This window comes from Ambystoma mexicanum, chromosome 8 (genome assembly GCF_040938575.1).
Source record: "Ambystoma mexicanum isolate Mex_15411 chromosome 8, UKY_AmexF1_1, whole genome shotgun sequence".
NCBI lineage: Eukaryota > Metazoa > Chordata > Amphibia > Caudata > Ambystomatidae > Ambystoma > Ambystoma mexicanum.
The window spans coordinates 32,873,592-32,890,729 of record NC_090929.1 but is presented as its reverse complement, the minus strand read 5'-3'; the positions used below and the strand labels follow the sequence as shown (position 1 = coordinate 32,890,729).

General features: G+C 51.2%; 1 protein-coding gene across 4 annotated transcripts in view; it reads right to left on the bottom strand.

The window, feature by feature from the left end:
- NUP188 (nucleoporin 188) overlaps window positions 1-17,138 on the bottom strand; it is a 1,828,090-nt gene that overhangs the window by 22,448 nt on the left and 1,788,504 nt on the right. For all 4 annotated transcript variants that reach the window (XM_069609202.1, XM_069609203.1, XM_069609201.1 and 1 more), the window contains one exon: window positions 10,347-10,476. In XM_069609202.1, coding sequence (XP_069465303.1) covers window positions 10,347-10,476 — 130 coding nt within the window. The remainder of the gene's footprint in view (window positions 1-10,346; window positions 10,477-17,138) is intronic.

Genomic DNA, 17,138 nt, shown 5'->3' with positions numbered 1-17,138 from the left:
GCAGGCCCTTGTGGGTTAACGAACGAAAGCAACAAAGACAGAACCACAGGAATGTCACATGAAAAAGGATCCACATTCTTAACCCTGCACCAGTCGCAGAACTTTCTCCAACGGCAACGGAACAAGGACTTTGTTGCCGGCTGTCTGGCCGAAAGCAACACCTCCATCACGTCTTCAGGGAGGTCCCAATCCTTATACCTCAAGGTTGAGGAATCTGACCTCTGGAAGGAGAACCTGACCCCCTCCCGTGAGAGCAGATCATCTCGGTAGGGAAGATGACGTGGCGGACAGCTGGACAAGTCGAGAAGGTCCGGGTACCACGTCCTCCGGGCCCATGCCAGAGCAATGAGGATCATCCGGGAACCAAACCTACGTAACATCTGCAGCACTTGCGGGATGGCGGGGACTGCAGGAAACACGTAAAGCAGTGGGAAGGACCACTCCACCACTAACGCGTCTCCTAAGGCTCCTCTTGGAGGAAATTCCCGCGAGCAGAACCTTTCGCACTTCCGGTTGATAATGGAGGCGAAGAGATCCACTTGAGGGGTCCCCCAAAGGGCGAAGATCTCCAGGAGAATCTCCTGAGCCAGCTCCCACTCGTGAGAGATCGCGCTCTGCCTTCTCAGAGCATTCGCCGTCTCGTTTTCGTCTCCAGCCAGATGAACTGCCATGATCGAAACTTCCTGCTGGATGGCCCAGAACCAGAGCTGCATCGCCACCCTGCACAGAGGAAGTGACCCTGCCCCCCCTTTTTGTTGAGATGGTGCATGGCCACTGTGTTGTCCGTCAGAATCAGGAAATTCTTCCCTCGCACAGTCGACAGAAAAGCCTTCAGGGCAAGCCTGATGGCCCTCAGCTCCAACAGATTGATATGGAGTCAGGACTCCAACGGAGACCAACGACCGCTGACTGTCAACTTGTTGGCATGAACTCCCCATCCCATGAGGGATGCGTCCGTCACTATCGCCACCTCTGGCCAGGGCAGCCAAAATGGAGCCCCCCTCATCAGATTGCCTTGGATGGCCCACCACAGAAGGTCCTGGGCGACCGAGGGCGGCACCTGAACTGGGTCCGACATCCTGTCGGAGGACTGTGACCACTGCATCTTGAGAGCCCATTGCAGAGATCTCATCCGCAACCTGACCTCTGGCACCAGAAGAATGCAGGATGCCATGAGGCCGAGCAACCTCAAGAACTCGAACTCCGGGAGACTCTGGGCATGTTGAAACTTGTGCACCATCTGCTGAATGTGATGAGCCCTCACCTGGGGAGGGAAACACTGCCCCAGGGATGTGTCAACCACTGCTCCGATGTACTGGAGCCGCTGGGTAGGTGTCAAGTGGGACTTCTTTAAGTTGAGGGAGAAGCCCAGCTTGTGACGGACAGATGACCCAGGACTTGCTCGGGAGAGCGCACCCTGATCAACCAATTGTCCAGGAAGGGGTAGACGTGAATCCCTCCTTTCCTGAGATAAGCTGCCACCACCAACATGAGCTTGGTGAAGACCCTCGGGGCGGAGGTCAATCCGAACGGCAGGACCGGAAACAAAGTGCAACCGCAAATCTCAGGTACTTCTTGTGCTTGGGATGGATCGGCACATGAAAGTAAGCGCCTTTGAGGTCGAGAGACACCAACCAGTCCTGAAGTTGAAGGGCCTGGAGGACTTGAGAAAGAGTAACCATCTTGAACTTGTCCTTCCTGAGGAGCTTGTTCAAACAGTGCAAGTCCATGATGGGTCTCAATCCCCCGTCTTTTTTTCGAAATCAAAAAATAAGGGGAATACCATCCCTTGTTCCTCTCCGCTACAGGCACCAGTTCTATGGCGCCTTTCTCCAGCAGGGACTAAATTTCCTGCGCAAGGAGCAGATCCGGAATCTTCAAAAGAGAGATTCCCTGGTGGATTGTCGTGAGGCCTCTGCCGGAAAGGAAGACAGTAGCCGTGGGCTATGATCTCCAGAACCCACACATCTGAAGTAATGGCACACCATTCTACAAGATGCTGCGCCAGCCTTCCCCCAACCGGCTGCGGCAGTTCCTGAGGGCAACGAGGCAACTGTCCGAGCGGCCTTGGCACCTCGAGTACCCTGTTTTCCACCTCTGGTACTCCTACGGTGGCCCCTTTGACTTGCAGCTCCTCTTGATTTACTAAAAGATGAGTAATATTGAAAGGAACCTCCCCTCCATTGCTGTCCACTAGGACGCAAATGCGGAGGTTGGCGAACTGCAGCGCTCAACAGCTTCGCTGCAGCTTTGGAGGTCTGCAACCTCTCAAGGCTCTCGTCAGCCTTGCTGCCAAAAAGATGTTCACCATCAAAGGGCATGTTGAGGAGCCGGGCTTGAACATCAGGAGCAAACCCCGACTTCCGCAACCACGCAAACCTGCGTATTATGGTGCTCGCCGCCATGGACCGGCTGACACAATCTGCCATGTCCAGTCCAGACTGAACGGACTCACACATGGCTTCCTTGCCATCCTGCACAATAGCAAGAAAACCATCCCTTTGTTCCCCTTTGGGAATATGTTCAGCCGCTAACGAAATACAGTTCCACAGAGTGTGCGTGAAACGTGACAAGGCACACACAGAGTTGGCTGCCTGTAAAGCCATACCCCCTGAAGAAAACACCTTCTTCGCCCAGCCATCAAAACGCTTGTCGTCCCTATCAGGAGGGATGGTAGGGTGCGACGCCTGCTTTGCTGGGGCCATAGCCACCTGCACCACCAAACTCTCCGGAGTGGGGTGCGTGGGTAAGTAGCAGGGGTCGCTACTGGCTGGCCGGTTAATTTTCGTGGCAAAGACTTGCTCACTGCCGGGAGACTCTCCGGGGCAGTCCAAGCCACTGCCACCCTGCTCTGCAAAGCCATATGGAATGGCAGTACTGGGTCAGGTGGTGGACCTTGGTCGAGGATATCCGTCAGGTCATCCTGTGGAAAATCCACTGGTGGCGCAGACCACCCCAAGTATTCCGTTACCCTCGACATAAGGTGCCAGTACGAGGACTCGGCATGGGTGCCAGGCTCAGGCCTACAGAACTTTACCTCCGGAGAGGTGTTCAGATCACTGGCGTCGTGCAACGACCGACGCAGGCCTTCAATCTGGCTATGACCAGACAAAATCTCGTCAGGTACCTCATCAGGAACCATACCTTCCTCAGATCCTTCAACCCCCTCAGAAATATAATCCAGAGGGCACAGAAAAAGGGACAAAGGCATTTTTAACCTTGGCCAGAGCCTTTCTAGGGGGTTCCACCGTGCCACGGGGTACCTCTGACAAAGCAGCCTCGGAAGGCGTCGAGGGCTTCGATGGAATCTGCGTCGACGTCGAGCGTGGCGCCAATGGCTTCGACAGTCCTCGAGGGCGGAGCCCTGAGTGTGTCCTTCGACATCCTGGGCGCCGATGGCGTTGACGGCTTCCTCGGAGGCGGAGCCTCGAGAGAGTCCCTCGACGATCTCGGCGCCGATGTCTTCTTCGAAGACCTCACAGGCTCCGATGGTCTCGAGGGCGTCGAGGACCGGGACCCAGAAAGGGCATGTCTAGAGTGACCATCCTTGTCTGACCGGGACCTCAAAGGCGCCCGGTGGTCGTGACGACCGCTGGAACCCGAAGGCGTGCAAGTGGTGTCTCTAGCACGGTCACGGCCGGCATCTTTCGACAGCGTGGACGGAACAGAGCCCTGCGACTGAAAAATCGCCATCATCTCCTGCCGAAATGAATCCCATTTGGCAGGAGTGGAATGCTTGTTGGGACAAGCAACCCGCCGACGGACAGAGTCCTCGGACGAGGACGGGGAAGGCGACCGATGACGGCGCTTCCGTTTGTGCCTCAAAGAGGCAGAGTAATGGTGGGACCTACTCCTGGACCGAGACCCCCCCGGACTTACGCCGACGATGCAAAGAGTCGCCCCTCGAATCATCAGTCGAAAGCCCCGTGGATCTCGACTTCCGGAGCTTGGTCACCCTACCTACAGAAAGCTTCTTCTTAAACTCCCGTAAGGCCTTCGATGTAAGCGGCTGGCAGTCTACACAGTCAACCGTGTCGTAGTCCTCACCGAGGCACCAGAGGTAGGCGTTGTGCGAGTCCGTCAACAACATCTTGGACCCGCAGTCCCGACACTTCTTTAAACTCGGCCGCAGGGTGGAAGAAGACAAAGACATCATGGTAAATCTTCACAATGAACAGGTTCAAAGAACCGAAAGAACAGTACTCAGGAGAACCGAGGTGCGCCAAGATCTCCGAAGCAAACACTTTCGTGGAAAAAACGGAACTGAGGCTTCAGGCGTTGTGCGTCCTACTTATAACATCCGGTGACATCGGCTCGACAGAGGCCCTCGAGGACATTGTATCGACGTCATCGACGTAGGATGCAGACGCCGAAATGTTTCCGAAGCAGCACAGCTGTGGTGATTACTGTCATAGATATGGAATACGTCGGAGGACCCAATCCCCTCGAAATGTTGATACTCGAGCAGCGCTTGAGCGGATCCCAGCGATGTGGAGGGAAGGGGTAGGTTGTCTCAGTGCGGCTCCTCCTCCTTTCCCGCTCCAAGCCGCGGGCAGACCCGCTTGTTTTCTTCGCGGAATGGAGCTGCAGCCACTGTAGCGACCCAACTGGGTCTCGGTAGCCCTACAGCTCCTTCCCCGCATCACGGGACGGGAGCTTCACGTCAGGTCCGTTGATGTTCGAGCAGCTCGCAAATGGATCACAGAGGTGTGGGGAGGGGTAGGCTGTCGCGGTGCGGCGCCTCAGATTTCAGAGGTGTGTCGTAGTCATATTTTCCGGAGCAAGCAGGACCATTACAAATGTTCCTGGCGTGTACTTAGGGACTCCCAGCTTGGTTCTCTACATCGCAGGGCACTGTCTTCATAGTTGCCGTCGGGTCGCAGGTCCCCTAGGGAAGGCACTCGGTCCCGTCCACCATTTTGACTGTAGGGGGACCGATTCAAAGAAGTTTGTGTAACTTTAGGCACAGAGCTCACCAAGGAGGCATGGGACGGCGTCCTCGGCTGGCCACGCCCCCCGTTCCTTGCAGATTTTAAAGAGTACGGCCGAGTTGTTAGATGCCGCAGAGACGCGGGCTTGGATGTGAGCTCTACTTGGTGCGGACAGAGAGCTGGTACTGCCTTTGGAGCAGGCAGCAGGCCAGTTTGTCGGAGGATGCCCCAGAAGCATGCCATTTTCGCTCAGCTACCCTGCACTGGCATTTGAGGGTGACGAGGTCCGAGCCGTACCAGGAATTGCACTTGGCTTTGGGGCTTCAAGCGGATCCTTATGGCACGGGCAAGAACATCGAGAGTATCAGAGATAGAGTGGAGCATGGAAAGGGCTGTGTCAGGGTGTGAGTCAGCCAAATGGGGATGGCGGGGGGTGAGAAAGTGGCGGCGAAAGCCTCAACGGACACATGCTTGCTTGTGACACGAAATGTCCAGCCCAATTGATAAAGGATGAGGCCAGAGACCTGGCTCCCTTTATCCTTAAACTCATTAACGCTTCATTCACAACAGGATCTATACCGAGCAACTTAAAAGAATTTTGGGTTCTCCCACTGCTCAAAAAACAGACGCTAGACCCAGCCATACCCATGAATTACTGTCAAATCACCACCGTGCCATTCCTCCTAAAAATTATAGATAAAGTGGCGTACTCACAAATTCAGAAACACTTTGAAACCAACAACCTGCTGGGAGCACGGCAGTCTGGCTTCCGTCCCCAGCACGGGACCGAAACAGCCCTTTTAGATCTAAAAGTACAAATTGACGAGCTAAGGGATCAAGGAAAACCAGCCTTACTCCTCCTTCTGGACTTATCAGCTGCATTTGACCTTGTTGACCACAAGGTCCTCTGTAGGCATTTGGACATGGCGGCGCACTTCTCTGAGGAAGCCACAGGCTGGATCCAATCCTTCCTCAATAATAGGACCATGAGAGTCTTCTCCACCACCGCAGCAGCAGACTCCATCCCCATTACATGCGGCGTGCCCCAGGGTTCTTGCATTTCTCCTACACTCTACAACATCTTCACGAAGCCCCTTTTCGATGATCTGGACCTTCTTGGTATCACCTACAATAACTATGCAGATGATACTCAGATTCTCCTACCACTTACTGGTGATTATGATAAGGATTTGGCCTTGGTGAACAGGGTGTATATCATCATCCAGGCATGGATGGCCACTCATGGACTATGCCTGAATGATGACAAAACTGAAATCATTATCCTTGGCACACCCGCTACCCTAAAAAAACTGGTCCCTAACTACTCCTACTTTACCATAGATAATAACCAAATCACAACTGCTCACGCGGTAAACTCTGGGTTTCTACCTGGACTCTACCCTCTCTTTCAACAAGCAGGTGAACGCGATGGCTTCTGCCACCGCCTACACCTGCAAATTGATAAAAGCAGGCAAACCCTTCCTGTCCAACAACAGCTACATCACACTGGCGAGAGCGCTCGTGTTATCAAAGTTGGACTATTGCAACTCGCTCTATATTGGGGCCAACAAGGAAGTTATCAAAAGAATTCAAATCTTACAGAATAACACGCTTAGAGCAGCATTAGGCATTCCCAGCAGAACCCACATCACCGAACTCAGAAGGGCCAACAACTGGCTCTCTACCCAGGAGAAAATCCAGCTAAAAGTGGCCTTGCTTGTTTACAAATGCCTAAACATTGCCACACCATGCTACCGCTCTGCGAGACTCACGAGAACTAGACCGACAAGATTCACCAGATCCGTTAACTCTAATAACATATCAACACCCAGATTTAAATTGTCCAGAGTCGGTGGCTGTAGCTTCCAGGTTAAAGCAGCTCAACTTTGGAACTCCCTACCACCCACCCTGCGGACAAACCAACCTTACTTCACCTTCCGACACAACCTTACAAGGTGGATTAAAGACGTAGACAAATAGCTGACTACCATCTTGCCTGGACTTATCCTGCGTCTCTCTCCACTTCTGCATTTTGCACACCTACTACCTAGCAGCTACTGCCTGCTTAAGTAGAATTGTAAATACTTGCACCATCACTCCTGCCTGTTGTGTATATTGTGTATTTATATTCTTGTGTACATTTCTTGTTTCTTTCTGCCATGTGTTTTTCCTGTAACTAAGCTGTAAATTGTCTTATAAAATGCGCCCAGTTACCCCTGGGTCTGGCGCGCAATACAAGTAATAAAAAAGAGTGTCCCTTGCAGAGTGAGTCGGGCCAGAGGGGAGAATAGAGAGTGAGAGAGAGTCGCAGAGGTCACAAAAGAGGTCACAAAAGAGTCCATTGGAAGGACCGGAAGCATCCAGGTGGATGTTAAAGTCTCCAAGAAGGAGGACTTGAGTGGTCGAGACCAGGAGAGAAGAGGAAAGGTCCACCCATTCAGAGAAGAAGGAAGAGATCTGACCAGGTGGCCGATAGATAGTAGCCACAGTAAGGGAATGGCTAGGAGAGGGAGCCTACAGACGAGGCATTCGAAAGAGGAGTAGGCCTGCCTATGAATGACAGAGGAAGGAATCCACTGAGGGAAGATCAGGGCTACACCCCCTCCGGAACGGATGGACCTGGGCGCGGACAGGATCTTGTAGTCATCAGAGAGTGTCAAAGCTCGTGACAGAGCTGGCCGTGTACCATGTCTCGGTGAGACAGAGGACATAGAGGTCAAGTTCCTCCAGGAGGCGGCAGATGTCCGAGGAGTGGTTGGCAGCTGAGCGAGAGTTGACGGTGGCAATATGGAGAAGGTTGCCGTCCTTGAAAGACTTCCGGGGAAGGGTACAGATCAGAGGTACACCCTGCTGAGGTGTAGAAGAGGAAGGAGGAGACGGCAAGGTAGCCAAGGAGGAGACAGCAGGGGGGAGGCAAGGAAGCCGTGGAGGGAAGAAAGGGGACAGCATGAGAAGGAAGGAAATTGATGAGGCGCGGGAAGCGTCTATCAAAGATGAGAAGATGGCCTGAAGGCCTTGGACCAAGACAGTACGATTCAAGTAAACATTAATGATGACCTTACAGGAGTGGAAGGAGGCCAGGAGGACCTCCCACTGGGTGCCACCATTGATGGGGGAAGAAGAGAAAGGAGAAAGCACAGAGACCATATGAAGAGTCCATAGGTCTGGCGAGGGAACACCAAAGAGGATGTCGGTGAGGATTTGTCTAGAGGCAGCACTGGTATAGTTGTCAGCGATAGGGAGGCCTGGGTTGGAGACCAGGATATCCTTTTTAACCTTCTTCCTACCAGATTTAGTGAGGAGAGAAGGATAATCAATAGATTAGCAGTTAGAAAAGATAGGAAACAAAGCACCATAGAGTAGGTGGGGATAGGAGAGAAGAGTAAAGGGGGAAAGGAGGCAGGAAGAACACTAGGGAAGGACGCAGGGAGGGGCGCAAGCAGACGAGACTGGGAGAGATGAGACAATAGTAGGCAATTGGACAAGACGACAGGCGCTCAGACAATGGTAGACAGTTGCTAGATGAATGCTTAGCTAAAAAGTCGACTGCAGAATGGCTACTACCATCACAGTGTCGTATAGATACTGGAGAAAACACACAAGTCTGAAAGTCCTGTAGGGGGAAAAGGCCTAGGTTTTACAACGCAATTTTAAATACGTCACAATGCAATTTTGTTTGAACACACCTAGAAAAACACACAAGTCTGAAAGTCCTGTAAAGAGGGGGGGGAGCATTAGGTTTCACAATGCAATTTTCTTTTCTTTTTTTAAACACTTTACAATGTAAGTCTGAGAATCTGCTATGGGTCAGGGTTGTCAGGGTAGAGTGCAGGCTCTAATAACCAACTTGGGTCACTCCTACCTTGTTTAGTCACTGCTGGTTGACGGCTGGCCGCTGGCTTCCCCTATTTCTATGCGCTTATAACGCGCCGTAAGCCTGCAGGCATCAGGGCGCGGAGAACCAGTGATTTAAAATTCGCAAAATTGGAGAAAATGTCCAGCTTCTGAGTATCCAGAAACATGTCCTGAGGATGCAATAATTCTTTAAGAGTTATTGGAAGAGGAGCGTTTTCGATGATTTCCTGAAAGTAAGGTAGTTTCCTTCTGGTCTCAGGACAGCAGGTAGCTTGTTGCAATATTTAGCGGCCCTGACCGGGAAAGCTCTGCCTCGTCCAGAGGCCTGTTTAGCATCTGGTATTCAGGAGACCTGCGTCTGCTGATCTTAGGCTTCTCTGGGGCGCATATAGTGAGAATTGTTTAAAATATATCGGCACCTCTCCAAAAAGACATCTGTGGACTATCGTCATAGCCTTAAAATTAACCCTGTCTTCTATTCTGAGCCAGTGTAGATCCTTTCTTCCTGCCGATATATGCTCTCTGTGATTTATTTTCTTAATTGTACGAACTACATCATTCTGCATGACCTGACACCTTTGTAGTCCCTGCGGACACCTGTAGACACTAGCTGGACCCGCCTCTGTGGGAGCCGCACTTTGCCTACATTAACCACACTTGCATGCAGATCCAAACATGGATGGTCATTCATTCTCTTGCACTTAACAATAACACACCAGAGTTGCTAACTGTGGGCTATGCGCAACGCTTAAGAACACTGGATGCAAAATATGGGCAATTTAATATCACTGACTCCTCTATCTCAGTTGTGTCATCTGTGAAAACTCCAACAGTCTATCGTGATTCGAATTTGACAATGAACATACATGTTTCACAAGTGAAAACCTTGTGCGCCTACATTACTAAATTACACAGACAGATTAAGCCATTTCTGTCTAGAACTAATTTGTCATTGGTGACATGTGCCCGGTTAATTAAAAAACTGGCTACTGTAACACCCGAATGGTCGGAACATCGAAAGCCACCTTGAAAAGCTTGCAGGCTGCCCAAAATGGTGCAGTGAGAGCAGTGTGTGGTTTGGGCAGGACTGATCATGTTACTGAGGCCAGAAGGTCACTCCACTGGCTGCCTCTCCAACACAGAATAGCATATAAAGTTCCTTCTCTCACACACAAATGTTGCAGGTAAAGCACCAGGCTACTTGTCAAGTCGGTTGCATGATGCATCTGTGGTGTGAGCTATTTGATCTAATGCAAGTAATACATTTTCCCTCTCTCGCTTTAAATTAAAAAGCTTTGGTGGGACAAGCTTTGATGTTTGTGCACCTGGGCTGTGGAACTCCCTTCCATCTGATAAACATGCTATCTCGTGTGCCTCCAGCTTTAAGAAAGCAATACAAATCTTTTTTTATTACAATGATTAACATATTGAATACTTGTCTTGTGATTAATTGAATTTTGAGTCTCAGCTTCCACCTTGACTTATGATTGTTTGTCTTTCATGTGCACACTGACGCCCACAGGAAAAGGAATAAATCATAATTTGAAGGCTAGCACTCACCAGTTCAGAGCTCAACTCCTGCTTCATTCGCTGTTTGTCACGTGGGTGCACAGAAGGGTCCCTCAGGTAACGCATGGCTTGCGAGATCAACAGGTAGAAGCAATTCTCCATGGTAAACATCAGCAGAGATCTTAGGGGAAAAAGAACACTAGTCCAAATCTATACTTCAGCAAGACAAATAAATGACATACAAGCACGTATATAATACAGAGATAACCTACCAGGAGTGTTACTATGTACAAACCACTGACAGGCACTGCATCTACAAGGTGGTTAGCATTCACAATTCACCTGCAGGAGCAGCGGCTTTCAGCGCAAGCTCACAAGAGAAATGTTATGTGACTGAAGTCACACTAGGTGGATCACCTGCAAAGTTTAGGGGGGAATTCTGGGGGCTGGGGATGCCCACAAGCGCTGTGATGGACTAGTCATAGTCCCTTCCCTCTGCATCCTAGAGGCCCGTCTTGGGGGTCAACCCCTCTGTAAAGCAACCACAGAAAAATGAGATGAGATCTGTTCCCATACATTTCAAGACAGTCCTCTCTTGGGGAAAGATAACATTGGCTCATTCACACATTGTATGCAAGTGCCCAGAGGACTGCCTATCGTTGCCAAACAACAACACAAGTACGCAACCAGGAAGGAATACGTTACTTACTGGTAGCTCTGATTCTCCAGCATTGGTATCTTTCATAGATCCACATGCTGTTTGAATAGTCCCCATTGTCAGACTATGAATCCTTGCTAACAACAAAAGAAGTTTATTCACCCGCCAAACGCAAGTCCATCCTACAGAAACTTCAGAACGACGGTGCAGCCGTGGCTATGCTACAAGAAACCCATCTGCTGCCGGCAGACCACAGCCGCCTGCGCTCCCGAGACTTTCCGAAGCAACTTTTCGCGTCTTGGAACTCCAAGAGGGGTGGCACTGCTATCCTATTCGGGAGGGGCCTGAACCCTCAGATTCTGGACTCTATAAGCTGCCCGGAGGGGCGGTACATGGCGGTGAAATGCCTATTACTAGGACAACTTTATTCTATAATCTCTGTATACGCACCCAACTCAGGCCAGGCGCTGTTCTATGAATCCCTGAGTACAACCCTCTCCCGGTTTTTGGAAGGCCAGATAGTGATTGGAGGGGACTTCAATGGGGTCCCGGACCCCTCGAAAGACAAGTCACACCCGCCAAGTGCTGGAGACCTCACCATAGCCCTGGCTCTCCTACAACTCTTTAGAACCTTGGGGGTGGTGGATTCATGGAGAGTACTCCACGCATCCGAAAGAGACTTTTCCTTTTATTCTTACGTCCACCGAACCTTCTCCAGGATAGATCTTCTCCTAGTGTCCCCACAAATCTTTACGTTTACTAACAATGTGACAATTGGCTCCAGAATCTTGTCTGATCATGCTCCGGTGACCCTGGAAATCCGAGTGCAGGAACCAGCTAACCCCCAGCTAACCCCCAACAGCGCAGATGGACTCTATATGATCCGATTCTCAACGAGATGACACTCAGGGACGCAATCGCAACCACAATCACCAACTTCTTTAAGGAGAACCCCAGTGAGGACACCTCTACCGCCAACACTTGGGACACAATGAAGGCAGTAGTGCGGGGTGAACTGATTGCGCAAGGAGCGGCCTATCATAGACACAAGCGTCAAACTCGCCAGGGCCTTGAGGAAGATCTTAAAAATGCAGAAAGGACTCATAAGGAGAAGGGCTGGACCCCTAAAACCCAGCGGGCCATCCGGATAGCACAGAAAAAGATTGAAGCCCACTATGCTGAACACACTGCCCACCAAATGGCAAAAGCTAAACAGTTTTATTATGCTAAAAACAACAAAGCAAATAAGCTACTAGTGGCCAAACTTGCCAAGGCGAAGAGGAACAATACAATTGTGGGCCTGCGGGACCAACGAGGCAAGGTCTATTACGCTGACCAGGACAAACTGCAGCTCGCTGCGGCCCACCTGACTCAGGTGATGACCACTCCAGCGCGGACATGGAGGAACAGAAGGAATACTTACGGGGTGCAGTGCTTCCCCAGCTAAAAAGAACAGCCCGTGACTCTCTAGAGGCGCCTATCACTGACGAAGAAGTGGACGAGGCAATAAAAGCTCTTAAATCCTGAGCCCCTGACCCTGATGGCTACACAACCAGGTTCTACAAGATTTTCAAACCCCAACTATTAGCACCTTTGGTACAGTTGTTTAACTCGTTCAGGACCACGGGCACTGTAACCCCGTCCATGCAGGAGTCAATTACGGTCCTACTACCTAAACCTGGGGGCGATCCGAAGAACCCTGCATCATATAGACCCATCGCCCTGCTCAACATAGATGCCAATATTTACTCTAAAATCCTGGCGTCCCGTCTGTCTCGATTTTTGCCGGAGATAATCAGTGCAGATCAGAGTGGCTTCCTCAGACACCGCTCCGCGGCCGAAAACATTCGAAGAGCCTTGGATCTGGTGGAACTCGCCTCCCGGGATTCCCGGGAGCTGGTGCTCTTGGCCCTGGATGCGACCAAGGCTTTTGACAAAGTGGATTGGACTTTCATGAGGCTCACCCTGGAGGATTTTGGATTTGGCCCGGAGTTCTGCAGATGACGCTGGCAAATTACAAAGCCCCCAAAACCCTTCTTAGAGTTAACGGCACCCTCTCCTCCCCCATCAACCTAACTTACGGAACCCGACAAGTATGCCCGCTGTCGCCACTTCTCTTCGCTTTAATTATGGAACCATTTGCCCAGCGGATCAGGTTGAATCCTGCAGTCGAAGCCTTTCAATCAGGCCCGGCGCACCACAAGCTGGCCCTCTATGCAGACGATGTCCTCCTGACTATCACGAAACCCCGCTCCTCCCTCCCTCAAGCCCTGGCTGAGATAACGAGCTATGGCAGGGTCACAGGCTTCACAGTCAACTACCGGAAATCAGTCGCCATGGGAGTGGGCTTGACCCGAGAAGCCAGAGAGGCCCTGGTTCCGCTGTGCCCAATACAATGGTCGACCAAAGGAATTAGTTACTTGGGAGTTCAGATCCCGGCCAGTCCAAGCAAGACTTATCGGGCTAATTTTCCCCCATTATTTACAAACTTGGAGGCAGATTTGAGACGCTGGGCGACACAGGAGACATCGCTGATGGGCCGTATTACAGCCTGTAAGATGAACTTACTACCGAGATTTCTGTATGCATGCTCCACACTCCCGGTGCCAGTCCCGGCGCCGGCCCTTCAATGCTTACAGAAGAAAATGCTGCAGTTTATTTGGAGGGGGAAAAAGCCCAGGATCCCTAAATCCACGATGCTGGGCAACGCGAAATTGGGTGGGCTCGGGGTCCTGACTTGCAGAAATACCAAATGACGGCTCACCTGTCTTGTATCCAATCATGGCAAGTCCTCAACAACCACCCCAGATGGGTAGACCTCGAACAAGCGCAATTGCCCCTCCCGCTACGCTTTCTCCCACATGTCCCCCTCTCCGGAACGGCGACAGTGGCGGAATCTCCTGGCATCCATCAAACACACCATTTCGGTGTGGGACAAGGCGCTGAGGCAGAAGAGGATCCCGACGGGGCTCAGCCCCCTTTCCCCAGTGTTCATGAACCCAACCTTCTCTCCTGGTCTGTCTCCCTGGAATTTTAAGGCCTGGATTGCAGGAGGCCCAGAGACCCTGAGTCAACTTTTTGAAGGGGGCCAACCCTGCACCTTTGAGCGATGCAAAGAACTCTTTGGGATCCAAGAACGAGATAGGTTCACGTATACCCAGCTATGCCACTGGTGCACTCATCCACAGATTTGCCAGGCGGCTACTCGTCCCCCCCACAGCCATCAAATTGACCCTTAAGGAGCTCCCGTCCCGAGGAAGAATCTCCACTCTATACAAGCGCCTCCAAATGGACTTCCTAACCTCCAAGACCTGGTATATGGCCCTATGGGAGGCGGACCTGGGCCATCCGATTGAGGACCAACAGTGGGTTGACATCTGGTCCTGGGCTCACACCTCCTCATCATGCATCACGAATAGAGAGTGCACCTACAAGATCCTCCTCCGGTGGTACTACCCTCCCCTAAGACTCCACCACATGAACTCCACGATCAACCCTCAATGCTGGAGGCAGTGCGGCCAAATAGGCTCCTTCTTCCACATGTGGTGGTCCTGCCCCAAGGCCCAAGCCTTTTGGAAACAATGCCTGGCAACGATAGCGGACATCACTCAGGTGCGACTGCCCTTGGCCCCCGAACCTATCCTCCTTGGCGCACCGATCCCCGGGATCTACCCCAGGTCTGGCCCCAAGGCCAAACTATTGTCACAATGGCTACTTGCGGGTAGGAACGTGATAGCCCGCACCTGGAAAACGACAGAAGGCCCTCTCATGCCTTTCTGGTGGATAAAAGTCTGGGACATCCTGATCGCCGAGAAGGTGACGGCTGCCAGAGCAGGCACCCTGCATCGCTTTCGCAACATCTGGGGTCAGGTATTGGAGTTTGACCAAAGGTTCCCAGCCCTGACTTTCAAGCCCCAACTGGCCAGGAGAACTATTTGGGAGGGAGACCCCCTACAGGGAAGTGAAGAAGGAACTTGAGACCAAAGGGTGGGGTGGGAGGAGCGTCAAATGGTATTACTGTATGCTACATGTCGCAAGTGATTAAGCTTTGTATTGCCATAACCTGCCCGTTTAAAATAAACACGTTTAAAACAAAAAGAAAAAAAAGCAGTTTACATTTCTATTTTAAAACTGGTGTTACTTTGGTGCTCATTTTGGGTTATATTGATTGCCCCATAGCCAATAGAACGGTCCCACTTTATCTCAACCCCTGGAGAAAAGCCATAGGTGAGGTAGGAGTGAGGGTCGGACGAGAATCTATGAGAGATCCCAATGCTGGAGAACAGGAGTTAGACTCTCCAGCATTGGATCTTTCATAGATTCACATGCCGTTTGAATAGATTACAAAGCGGTACGAAACAATAAAAGGCAGAGGTAAGGCTTACCTGTAGAAAACACTCACCCAAACAGATTGCGGAGCACTGCCAGGCAGACTCTGGACTCCTCTGTGGAATCCCTGTCAACACAGTAGAACCTCAAAGGTATGCACCGATCTCCAAGTGGCAGCCTTTCAGATATCCACCAGAGGAGCACCAGAGAGAAAGCCTGTAGTAGCAGCACCAGCCCTCAGAGTGAACTTTAGACGTGCCGGGAAGGGGCCTGTTGGTCAGCTGATGACTCAGATGCATGCAGACAGCCAGGAAATTGATGACTTGAAAAGACATTTGCCCATTGCAGAGTGGCCAAATGTCACAAATAGCTGAGAAGATTTGCGGAACTGCTTGGTGCAAGAAATATAGAAGTCAGAGCTCGTACCAAGGAATGTAAGGAGCATTCAGCCGGAGAAGGTGGTGAACCAAAAAGGACTAGCAAAACCACAGGTTTGTTCAGATGGAACGTAGACGGAACCTTGGCCATGAAACTAGGAAGAACCAATTTGGACTTGTGAAAAACCAGGTAGGGTTGTTGTATGAAAAAGCTTGGCTTTCTCCCACTCACTTCGCTAAGGTGATTGCAACCAAAAAGGCAGTCTTCCAAGATAAAAACATCAGACTGGGCGTATGTATGGGCTCGAAGGGGGACCCATAAACTTAGAGAGGACCACATTCAGTTCCCATGCAGGAGCAGGTGTTCGAATTGGAAGGACGGAATGGAACAGCCTTTGAGGATTTTTTTTAATGAGTTTGTAAAACCATAAACAAGGTCACCCAAGGCAACAAGTAAACCTTGATATGGCAGCAAAGTGTACCTTGATCAAGGAATGTGCCAATCCACTCTGTGCCAAGGATATAAGGTAAGGCAAGATGCCTTGAGCTTGGGAGCAGAAAGGGTCGATTCCTTGGACAGCACACCAAACAGTGAAGCGTTTCCCCTTGCTCTTGTAGCAGAAAATCGTGGAGGAAGCTCAGGCTTTGGCAAGGATATTCCGACAGTCTAGAGGCATAGGAATCCATCCAATGTTTAGGAATGCAGGAACCAATGCGTCAGGTTGAGAGCATCCGGGGCGTAATGCAGGTCTGCTCCGCTGTCCCTGAACAGCAGGTTCAAAGAGTGGAGACAATTTGATGGGAGGTGCCGAAGAGAGACTGAGGATTTCTGAGAACCAGAATTGTCTCTGCCAGGCCGGGGCAACCAGGATCAGTCTACACTGATGCCACCTGGAAATATTGAGGACTCGCAGCACAAGAGGAAATTGGGGGCGGGACGCATGAAGAAACTTCCAATCCCACGGCATCGTGAGCGTATCCCCCATGCTTCCTGCATGATGGAACCTGCTGGTGAATGCCTTGCACCTCCTGTTGACCTCGGTATGAAAGGGGTCTATGTCCAGAACTCCCCACATGCGGAAAGAAAAAAGTGAATTTGGCTTTGCAGAAGCTCCCACGTGTGGCAGGATCGCAATACCCTGCTGAGGGAGTCCGTCACTGTGTTGTGTATTCTTGGCAGATGGAACGGAATGAGGAACACCTTGTGGGCTAGAGCTCACTACCACAGAGCCTGGGCTTCTGAGGACAGAATGGTGGAAAGGGTGCTGCCTTGCTTGTGGATGCAAAACATGGTGGCAGTGTTGTCAGTGAATACCCACACCACCTGGCCCAGAAGCTGTAGGTGAAAGGATTTTAGAGCACATAACCCTGCTCGCAACTCCAGGACATTGATGTGCAGCACCTTTTCTTCCTGTGACCAGAGACCACTAGCTTGGCATTTTCCAGTGTGGGCTGCACAGCCTCCCAGGGCTGTATCAG